Raw genomic sequence first — 12356 nt, forward strand, 5'->3', positions numbered from 1 at the left:
ACACAAGTGATTAACAATTTTTGCCATTCTCTATTTATAGATGAAGAAACTGAGCCTTACTGATGTTGTCAGTTGCTTGAATTGTAGTTATAGATTAATAGAAAAGCCAAGTCTAAATTCCACATCTTCTAGTTAAGGGTTGTTTCTTTCACAGCACACTGTTTTCCTAGATGCCGTCAGTGACCTCTGCAGGTAGTGAGGTGTGCTTCCTTCCTCTGTCTCCCGATTGCAGTGTGTGATCCTGTTTCCTGTCAGTGCTTCTCTGCTTGATGTCAAATTTTGCCTCCCACACTGGACTGTTGAGCACCTTTGAAGACAAGGATTGTATTCATCATTTTTTCTAAAACATATACTGGAGTTCTGTGTGTGTAGTCAGTACTGATAAAGATTTTAATGAACGAGTGAGCAAATGAGTGTATAAATTACCCAACTGAAAGCACCATTATGGGTTTGAAGTTTTTGCTAAAAGTATAAGGTTGATTTTAAAAACACCACCTATGTTCTTTACCAGTCAGAATTTTAGAATATTTTAAATAAAGTGTTTCGCCTTGAATATACAAAGATGTTCACTTAGTAAGCATTTATTTCATGTTTATTATATGCTAGGTCCTTATTAAAGAAATAAGTAAGAATTAGTTTCCTTTTTTAAGAAGTCACACAGACTGATGGGACACAAATGATTCCATAGCTCAGATAATGGAGCTGTGGGAAAAAGAGCTGTAGTAATCTGAAGAATGATTCAAGCAGCAGGCCCACTGTCAGCAGCCATGGGAACCACTAAACTGGCATAGAGATACAGCTCTGGGCAGGACGCTGTGCACATTAAGGACAATAGCCATAGCCTTTTGAGAGCTGGAATAAAGCACAATATACTTCACCTTTCCAGAATAGTGTGAGATTTGTTAAAAAAAAAAAAAAAAAAAAAAGAAAAAAAAGAAAGAAAGAAAAGGGTTCTCTTATAATTATTTTTAAAGGGTTATAGTCAAGTATTGTTATCAAAAATATTAGAATAATTTGAAATTAGCTTTGTACCATTTGGGAATAACACATAAGACTATATTTTGGGTTGGCACAAAGATGAGAATGGAAATAGATCTGTATCTTTAAGTATAAGCCCAATGCAATAGAAGCAACAAATAAAGATATATGTAAAAGGATATAACACTTATGTACATGTGTGTCTATGTATGTATGTATAAAATAGGACAAAAATTTGTTAATATAACTTTTATTCTTTACAAGTTATGCACACAATAGGAGAAAGATTTAACTTCAGAATGTTTTGGTGTCATTTGTAGACAATTACTACGGTACCCCAAAGCCTCCAGCAGAGCCAGCACCATTATTATTAAATGTAACAGACCAGATACTTCCAGGAGCCACTCCAAGTGCTGAAGGAAAACGGAAGAGGAATAAATCAGTGAGCAACATGGAGAAAGCAAGTATAGAGCCTCCTGAGGAGGAAGAGGAAGAGAGGCCTGTGGTCAATGGAAATGGAGTAGTAGTAACGCCAGGTTAGTCATATACATTTTTTACAGCTTCATCATCATTTTGCCATTTTAGATATAAGAGTGTGTGTGTGTGTGTCTGATATATCTGTGTGTTCAGGTGTAAATATATATGATTACAATTATCTTCAGACAGAGAAGATTATGATATCAAATGGAAAGGATACGATTTTTGTATCCAACTTATTCTACTTGCAGCGTATTCTTTCAACTTGCTTAATTTTTGGTTTCACTTATACAGTATTAATGATGGTGGCAACATAGTGTATGGTTTAAACCTCTAGAAGGTGTTACAAGTCATAAATATGATTGTATAAAGTTTTGAGATCTTTGTTAAATAATATTAGAGGAAATATATTCTTAGAAATCTTGTTATGCTTGCAGTTCTGTAAATAGAGGTTATGTCATGTGATTTAGTTTACAACCTCAGTGAATACAGTCCTCAACATGGCTGCAGCTATCTACAGAATACTCGTATGTTTCCCCTTCCTCACCATCCAATCTGGCAACATGAAAGAAGCATCTTCATACATTGACAATTTGAAGGGACCTACCATTGAACAAGGAAAAGAATAGCTATGCCTTTGATTTATGATCTGTCATATCATAAATATAAAGAATATTATGCAAAAATACATGTGTTTGTACAAGGTATGGATTTGCTTCTTTCTTATGCTTATTACTAATATAGCATCAAAAATATATTTTTTATAATATCATTCATAATTAAATGTTACCCAAACAACAGTGCATATCAGTGGGCATTAAAAAATCTAAGGGCTGTGGTAAAGCTCTTAGAAAAAAGTTAGCACACGTACTTTGCATACATATTCTTTTTAAGATATTTCTTATTACTACTATGATGTCTGCATTTTAATTTTTACCATACTGCTTCAATACTGCCATAGTGTTTGAATTTTCATGCTCAATTATTTTTATCACAGAAAAGCTTTATAAGCTTACTTTTTTATCTTCTTTATTCAAAATATCTGTAAAAGTGCTCTTCATTGAACATAAGATAAACATAAGGAGACCAAAATCTAATCTGTGCCAATTAAGGTATGAAACCTGGTAAGGTGGTTTCATCTTGAGGTCAATTAATATGGATGGGTAACAGACTTCTCTGACCTTAGCAATCATTGATTTCTAGATACGCACACTAAAAATCACTAGAAGTAAGCAATATTACTTGTCTACTATAAAATGATCTGGCAATTTTCAAGCAATTAGACACCATCCTCTTTTTTGATTCTGAAGTATCTGTGTCAAAATATTTTCTTTTCATTGTGTAACTAAACTTAAATTACTTAAATTGATAGTACATAATTTTCTTAACCTTTGATGTGAAATGCAAAACTCAGCTGAGTTGAATCAGTAACCACAAAAGCAGCAGAAGGTCCAAGTCAGAGACCAGTTCTAGAATTTCTTACTGGTTGATATCTTATGGTTAAAATATGTAAAATATATGGCCCTGGCTAAGCCAAGATCACTGATTTCTATTTTGTTTCTAATCTATGTGGGATAAATAAAATCAAGAGATCCACAGATTCTTAAACTGGAAACTTACTTAACTGGGGGGCATACTGAATCTAAAAAGCACCATTCCCTTCTATTCATACCTTAGGCATGAGGATGAGGTAACCTCTATGGCTAGGAGGTCTGCATGGGCCCCAGAGAAAATGGACTGAATTGAACTCTTCTTGACCAACCCTAGACAAATGACTGTTTCTGGATCCCTCAGCCTGCACGTCATACAAAACAACTGTCCAGGCCAACTCTAAGTATTCTAGACGGTCAGCAGATGTACCAACAGTGGCTCTGTAAGCCTGGCTGGGCAAGTGGCCCTTATACTGTCCTTTTCTTTCCTGTTGCAGGAGATGAGAAACATATCAGCCAGCTCTTTACTCAGTATTCAAAGGTGGATCACTATATTATGTTCTGTATGTCTATAAGCATCAAGCCTACCAATTTTTACCTCCTTATATACTTTACCAAAATAAATTATTTGCTCTGTGTAAATAAAGGTTTTAGAGAATTCCTCAATTTACATGTTACCTAGCTCTTCATTTTTTCTTTTTTGAACTACAGTTTATACTTAAAAACTGCATTTTTCTTTTCATCTCCGACCATATCTATGTGAAATCAGTGACCACCTTTAAATATATAAGTGCTCCATGAAGTTCTGCTAACATTATCTATGAGAACAGTCCCAAACTAGAAAATTGGTCCTTCACCCCTTATTAGAAGTCTTTTGACAACCCCACTCTTTGAAGTATCTTTTTTTTCAAATGTTTATCCAGTAGAGACTTTTGGAATTTTTTTGACCTTCTCTCATATACATTTCCTAACTCTTCACCTTTTGAACCTCATCACATTATTTTTTCTTGCACAGACTCTTCATCCTGCCTTTGTCTTCTTCCTATGGACATTCACCAGATACAGGGGATTTCAAAGAATATTGAGAAACATGTTGCTTAAATCTTATTTAACATTACCATATATTGGCTAATAACCTATAAAAATAACTAATATCAGACATCAATCCAGCACACAAATTCAGTGAGTTGCATTTGGAGAGTGAGAAAAGCTTATTGAGGTGACCCTGTTCCATTACAAAAGAATATTGATAATAATAGTAATAAATAATAAAATAATTAACTTCTTTTGAATGCTTATCATGTATAGGAACTGCCTAACCTCATTGTAGGTATTTAGTTCATTTAACTATCCTAATAATCCTATTAACTAGGTACTATTTTGCAGATTAGGACACTGAAATACACTAAAGTTAAATAATTTTCACAGTAATGGGAATTCATAAATAGGAAGTCTGAGTCCAGAACCTATATTCCTAGCTACTAATACAAGCATACATATATTTCTTAGTGATACATAGACATATGATGACTATTTTACCTGTACATCTTTAAAAGTGACATTATAATTTCTACTTACCAAAAAGTTCTTATTGCTTTTATTTCTGGAAATCATGTACAAGTAAACTCATTTCCCTCTATGGATATAAAAAAGTTCTATTTTTTATTATATTCTGTATGTAGATAAGCATCAAACATCAATCTTTGCCTCCTTATATACTTTACCAAAATAAACTATTTACTCTATGTAAATAAAGTTCTTAGAGGATTCCTCAATTTATATCTTACCTATTTTTTTCATCTTTTCTCGTTTGAACTATAGTTTATACTTAAAACTGCGTTTTTGTTTTTTTCTCAGACCATATTTACATAAAGTCATTGACTGCTTTTAAATATGTACGTCCTCCATGAAGTTCTGCTAACATTATCAGTGAAAATTCACATGACATGTGAATATTTATTTTATGTAGATTTCTCTTTTTCTGCTTAAAATTACATTAGACATATGGATTTAGCTCAGAGCACCTAGAAAAACCATATAATGACTTTTTAGAGTCTCAAACAGGCCTGATTGTTTCTCTCTCTGTCATACATCACCTTGCTGATGGAAATCAATATAATTCTAGCCTTAAAAATGTAGTTTTATCCTTGTCAACAAAAAATTACAAAAATAAAATAAATAATAATGGCAACTCTCCTTTAATGAATGCACACAATAGGCCAGGCATATAGTACTTACATTTTTTCTAATCCCATAATAATCATATACTTATTTCATGAATGAGATACTGAAACTTAGCTTAAGATGCTTAGCTAGGGTAAAAATTTATTTCGTGGCAGAGTTGAGATTTGGACACAGTAATATCTGTACTCATTCTCTCTTCAACATATTTCCCTGAGCTGTTAACCATGCTGAGGACAAAGTGACTTCTGACCCCCATAAGGTAAATCACAATCCTGCAGCCCAGTGAATTTAATCCACATTGTATTCCATTATATTTGTCCTTCACTGGCTTTGTAGCAGTGGTGTTAGACCTAATATCTGCAAAGATGATATATCCTTATATTATCAAATAGATTCTGTCTTTGAACTGATGTTTAAAATTCATCTCCCCAGGAAGCCTTCCCTGACATTACTTCACCTATATTTAGACATCCCTTTATTTTCTGTTTATCTTGTTAGAGTTGACATCCAGTCCATAGCTTCAAATACTGTAAATTTACCTGCAGTTTTCACTGCTCTCCTGTGTTTCAGGCCCATATTTCTAACTATTGCCCACTGGATAGCTCTACCTAAGCATTTCTTCTACAACTCAAATGTAACACAGTTTACCTAAACTCTTCTCCCAAAAAACAAATAGGCAAACCAACTCACAAAGCCCTTTAGCTGATTTCTCTAATTCTTCTTTTCACTCAGATATCTCAGAATTATCTCTGATGTTTCTCTTCCCTAGGCTTGATATTTATTATTAGGCACAAAAGATCACTGGGTCTTTCCTTCCAGCTATCAATGTCCCATCCTAGAGGACTGCCTCATGAACTAATTTGTGGACAGTCCCCTAATGACCTGCATGCTTCTGGGCTCATTCCCAACAATTTAGTTTTTATCCCACATCAGGTAAAGATTCCTGAAGCAAAACTGGGTCATGAAACTATCATCAAAACTTGAATGAGCTTCTCTTTCCATTGGTTCAAATTCCTCAGGCAACTACTCAGGTCCTCCGATATTTGACTAGATCATCTCTGTTACCTTTGGCTCCCATTAATCCCCTACATAAACTCTCTTCTCTCATCCATACTCCACACTAAAAACATTTTCACCTGTTTGATCTGTCCATTGCCACGTTTGAATCATCTCTTCTTTTACTCGAAATCCAATAACCTTTTTGATCTTCCCTGGGAATCACTTGTTGCCTTTCACAATGAAGAGTTAGAACTGACCATCTCTGGATTACTGTAATACAATTTATACTTTCATTTCTTTGGAAAGATTAGTTAGCCTGGCACTTGTTGGTAACTGTTCATAATGTGCATGTCTGGCATCCCCATATATATTGTAAATGTTATTAGGACAAAGACTACTTTTACTTTTTGGTTAACCTGTTCAGTGATTAGCATATCTCTTTAAATATTTCCAGTGCTTAGTAAATCTTTATTTTTAGTCAATGTTGACTAACCTCTCGAGGATGTAAAAGTTTAACTGTGTCAACATGATTAAATTTCTTTCATACTCATTTTACACTATTCAGTGTCTTCAACATGCGGTGTTTCCTAAGTTTGAAAGATATGAGATTCCTGGTTCTACATTCCTTTGAAAGTTGTGTAACAAAGAAAATTATGCAAGAGTGCATTTTAAAATATATATTCCCAGAGATGAGAATCATCTAATCTCCTTAACTTTGAAAATACCAAAAATAAGTGGGTGATTAATAATAGGTAAGTAGAGAGAATTTATTTAATGATTTGGACTCTTGTTCAGGAAAGCAAAGTCTTGGAAACCAGAGTAATCGGGTTAAGCTTTCTTGAATTTCTTTTATTTCATGAGTTATCTGCTAAACTTTTCCGGAAAGTAATTCACTATTATCTTGTAGCTTCCCCTCATCAGCTATTAGTAAGCCTAGTACAAAGAATTAGAAATGCACATATATTTTAAAAGCAGTTAAATCTCTCTGTTAATACACATACACACACACAATGCCAAGAGGAACAGGGCCCGTGAGAGCTACCTTCGCCAACAAAGGGAATACAGTATGTGTACACAGAGCTGCCTTCTCCAGGCCCCCAAGCCTGCAATTAGTGCAAATGAACTGCATCCCCCAGAGAGCAAACAGAGTGTCCCTTATGTGATCACTGAGTGTCCTCGGCAATGATCTCAGTTCACCATTAGGGACCCGCATCCAGGTCCTGTGCTGCTTGGCACGCTGACTGTGCATGCACCATCAGTCCTGGGTCTGTGAATGAGATCCTGTCACTGTCAGAAGAATTATGTCCTCCCTAGTGAATCTCGCTGTTTTCCTGTGAATAATACCCCACTCTGAAATCACCCCAATGCCTATGCCCTGCTTATTTTTGTGTGGGTTCACAGAGACTGCGATTTGTGTATCCACTCAGATATTTATCTTTTTTTTTTTCAGGAGGCTTAATTTTATGATCTTATTCCTAAATACAGTACTGGGTTTTATCTCTCCATTGGATGGGAAAATTTTGGGGGCTATTTTAAAATTAGATATTCCATTTATAAATGAGGGGCATTCCATCTTAAGAGAATTTTTTTGAAAGTTAAAACTGCTCTAATTGTAAAATGCTCTGAGTAGATGTGATTACAAAAGTAATCCTATGACCACTTTATAGCTTGTAGTTATGAACTATAGTAGTAATTTTAAATATACCATTTTAAAAAAATAAAATCATGACTAGTTTCAGGAGTGTCATTTTAAATCAAGGCACACTCACTTTTCAATTAAACTGAACGTGATGCATTTATGTGAATCTCTTCGTGCCCTCAAACTGATTCACCATTTTGGGGAGCTTGCACTCTGGAGAATGTTTTTCTACTTCTCTGAGAGTTTGTATAACTTGTGTGTGAGAGAGATTTGATTCATGAGTGAGGAATGCAGAATAAGAACAACCAAAGTAACGCCTCAGGTTTGTACAGCACCTAAAACTTGTGAAATAGTTGAAATGTTTGAGTTTCTTTTATGTTTTCCAGGCATTCTTAAAGCCTAAGCTTTTTTCTTATCATAATCATCTCTTTGCTCTCAGTCTGATTTTCACCTGTGTCCCTGTGTTTCTTATCTCATATTTCTCGTCAGAGAAGGGGTTATAATTCTCTGTGTGAAATCCCAGCTGCTTTATTGTCAGTGATGGCTCTAGTTATTTCTGGCAGAGAGCTGGCCTTTCTGGCCAAAGAGGGAAGGTCTCTGGGTAAGGTCTCTCTGAGCACCCATTCCTTCTACATGGCTCCATCACTGGGAACAGCACCCTGATGTTTTTCCTCCTATGTGATTTCTTCTCTCATCAAGAAAAGACCTTGACTCTAATTTGGCTAAAAAGAATAACACTTGAATTATCAAGATCAAGATTAAATAAAGTCTTCCTCATTTTATCTTTTGACCCCTTCGACATTCCTGAAACTTCAGAAAGTGAGGTTAGGTTTTATATAGTACTAGTCTCCTGATATTTTTTTTCAGAATTTTGAAGGCAAGCTCTAGGAAATACTGTATGTGTTGCACATCCTATATTTTATTTCATACTTTGCTATGGTCTTTAAGTATTTCAACATTTGTAGCAGTTTCTCTCACCCCAAAGTTTGTTGAGGATTTGGGGAACTTATTCATATATGATAAATATCTTTAAAATTCATACATTATGAGAATCATAGAGCATATACAATTTAGAGCTATGGAGATTAGTGTCATTACCATTATTCTAGTCTACTTATAGTAACGTGTTAAGAATTAAGTATTGCTGAAGGAAGAAGATATACTAATTAAGGCAGCTCTTCTCACCTATTAATTGAAAATAATTCCCTCTGCTAATCTCTCTAGTGATTCTTTCCAAAATATTTTTTTGTGTCTCTGGAAACATTTTTTCTAGTCATCTTCCACTCACAGACCTTGAATTTTATATTTTCATTTTCCACATTGTTCTTTTAGTTCTCCAAACAATGTGTAAACAATGTGGGTTTTAAATATAGAGGAAAAATAATTTTGAGGCATGGAGTATGTATGCATTGTCAGTAATTCACATTTTCCTGCCTCGTCCCCAAATAGATGAGGTCCAATATACTTATAATTATTACATATATAAATCATTTCTTTATAGGATTGAGGATTTCTGCTTCCTCAATTTATATATCATCTCAAAAATCATATTTAACCATTACACTAACTTTCTCTAATTCTAACATTTCATTCTATACTTCTGTTTCCTTCTTGGCCTCAAATAATAAAGGAAAATATTCGTTAACATCTCAAAAAATATTTTGTATTTATTTTTTCCACAGAGTTTAAGGAGCATCCCTCCTCATTCTCATATATAATAAGATTGTATAATGATTTCTTTTTAGTACTTAGAAATATGTCAGGAACACTAAAGGGTCAAAAACCACTAACTAAAAGTCAGTTATCAATTTGCATAGAAGCATCTTTAAAGGACCAAAAACAGAATCACCTTTATTAACTGTCTTGCTGTAGTACTGGGAGTAGCAGCTGGAGGGAAACCTGTTTGTACTGTTTTTCCTCTCTGTACTTTTGGATTTTGTACCATGTACATGTTTTACTACATCAAAAAAAGTAATTATTTTTTTAGATGATGAATGGTAATTCGCTCACTATACAGTGTGCAAGCATTTTAGCACCCATATATAATTCCTCTTTTCTTCTCATTTTAGAAGGTTTAGGAAAAGTAAGGAAAATTGATAAGAACACTCTTTGAGCAATAATCTACAATCTTGACTTCTTTTGATCAACTAGTGCTATAGAATGCAGGTGGCCACTACATGACTACTCCCTTTCTGAAGATGGAATGCCCTAAACTTTTCACTACAGGATATAATCTACAGTATGACTATGATCAAAAGTCAATTATATTAGTTTACAAATAATGAAATTAGAAATAAGATAAATACCCAATAATCACAATTTCTTACAAAAATCAACTACAATGATGTTTTTCTCTTCTCCAAGTGTCAGCCCTGAAGTGTTAATTAATTTATAAGAGACTGTGATTCAAATTCTAAGAAGTTCAGCTTCCAGCAGTCTTGAACAGTCTTCCCAACACAATACAATAAAACCTTGGCTCAATATAGAGAACATACTTTTTGATGTGCTTGTTGGGTTTGCAAGAAAGTGTGGAGAAATCGTTAAACCCCACCACAATACAATAAAACCTTGGGTCAATATAGAGAACATACTTTTTGATGGGCTTGTTGGGTTTGCAAGAAAGTGTAGAGAAATCATTAAACCCCACCACATCCACAACTGTGACCACTACCACAAATGAGTAGAAACCAGAGTGGGGAGCAATCAGTTATAAGCAGACTTGAAAGTCAGGGTTTCCTCAGGCGTATATGAGGAGACTAAGCCTTGGGCAATATGAAATTGGGGATCTGTACCTCCGATTCTGGTTTAAAACAGTGTTCTCAAAGGTGCCAAGGTGATGCCAAGTTCATAGCTCAGTAGCAGTCCCTGGTGCCCAGCAAAAGCAAATGCAGAACTCTAGAGGAAATAATAGAGAACTTGGAAAAGAATGTTTGCTTTCTGAGGATTATTTTTCTTCCTTTAAATTTCTTAACCCCATTACTTGTCTCAATTGAGGAAGAACAGCTTAGTTTATGCAAGTGCCTTTTAAAGAAGAATACTACCTTGTATGTATCCTTTTTCATATTTGTATTATTTTTCCAAAACGCCTAGTATCCTAAAACATATAGAAAATTGACCATACTTGTTTTTGTAGACAGAAATCATTTGGATTGCTTGAATGATTTAACTACCTAATTTATCTGGTGTTCTAAGTAGTAGAACTCAAGGGTAATAATATATGGCATTTACTGAACACCTACTATATTCTAGTAGTTTACTGTTCTTAGCACTTTATATACATGTCTCATCTTATCCTTATATGTAGGTAAAGTTGTTATCCCCATCATACAGTTAAAGAAATTGAAGCATGCATAGAGTGATTAAATATAATAACTTTAAAAGACAGATTCAAACACCAGCTATAGCAGTTATGTTCTGCTGCTTCTTGTGGAGAGTGTTTGTTACTGTCTGAGAATTGCTAAAAGAAAAGTAAACATTTTAAAAATCTCAAATTATTTCTATTCTCTGTCCTTATCAACTACAAATATGTTCCTCAATCCTTTTTTCTCTCAGCTTAAATGTCCTCTATCCATCCTTACTTCCAAAGAAATATTATAATATGAAGACAAGGAGAAAAAATTATTGGATTTATTAAAATTTGTCACATAACCATTAGAAATAAAAATCACAGAGCTCTCTCACAGGGTAAGATAAATTTTGGAAATTCACATTTTATGACAGTTCAGAGAACTAAATCAAAAATTTTCTATCTAGCTTAAAAACCAATCCTTCATTATTTTCCCTCATTTCCAAGGGTGGTAGTTACAGAAAGCTACACATTAACTATGTACATAAACAGTGTCAAATAGGAATACGGATAAGATACAAAGTAGATATTATACTTGAAATGGTTTTATCTTCATATCTTGGTTTGCTGATTTTTTTTTACTTTTTTTTTTTTTATAAAAAACAACTTTTCATTTCATTGATCTTCTGTATTTTTTGGTCTCTATTTCATTTATTTTTGCTCTGATATTTATTATTTCTTTACTTCTAAGTTTAGGTTTGGTTTGTTTTTGCTTTTCTAGTTCCTTAAGGTGCATGATTAGGTTGTTAATTTGAAGTTTTTCTACTTTTTTGATATAGGCGTTTATTGCTGTAGACTTTCCTCTTTGTTCTGCTTTTTCTCTATCTCTGGTTGTTCTTTAGTGGAACTGGGCCGGGAGATTCAAAACCATGGCATTCTAATTTATCCTCGGTCTTGCACTCGAAAGGCAATGTTTTAGATACCAGTAGGGCAATAAACATGAAAGCAAATGGAATGGCTACTATGCATATTTTTGTAATACCAAAACCTTAGATATAAGGTTTTGAACAATAGAATTTATAAGGATTGAACTGAATGCAAAAATGCATACATTTACTGTCTCCCAGTTAAATGCCTTTCAGTTCCTGTACTATGTACAGATCTTCAAACTCTTCTGAATTTCTTATAGAAAGAAAGAAATCACATTTACTAAATTGAACAAAACCCTTAGGGTAGGCAAGATGAAAGGAATTATATTTCCTTCTTCTTCACAACAGTAAAAGTATATGTAAAATATGGTTTTTATAGGTCATTGTTTGTAAGACTGTATATTATAAATGTGTGTTTGGGGCCTCAGTGTTTC

The 12356-nt window shown here is 34.0% G+C and overlaps 1 protein-coding gene across 2 annotated transcripts in view; it reads left to right on the forward strand.

Annotated features, from left to right (window-relative positions):
- MAGI2 (membrane associated guanylate kinase, WW and PDZ domain containing 2) overlaps positions 1-12356 on the forward strand; it is a 1290578-nt gene that overhangs the window by 831418 nt on the left and 446804 nt on the right. For both annotated transcript variants that reach the window (XM_069462132.1, XM_069462133.1), the window contains exon 4: positions 1299-1514. In XM_069462132.1, coding sequence (XP_069318233.1) covers positions 1299-1514 — 216 coding nt within the window. The remainder of the gene's footprint in view (positions 1-1298; positions 1515-12356) is intronic.

The sequence above is a fragment of the Eulemur rufifrons genome, chromosome 29 (genome assembly GCF_041146395.1).
Source record: "Eulemur rufifrons isolate Redbay chromosome 29, OSU_ERuf_1, whole genome shotgun sequence".
Lineage (NCBI taxonomy): Eukaryota > Metazoa > Chordata > Mammalia > Primates > Lemuridae > Eulemur > Eulemur rufifrons.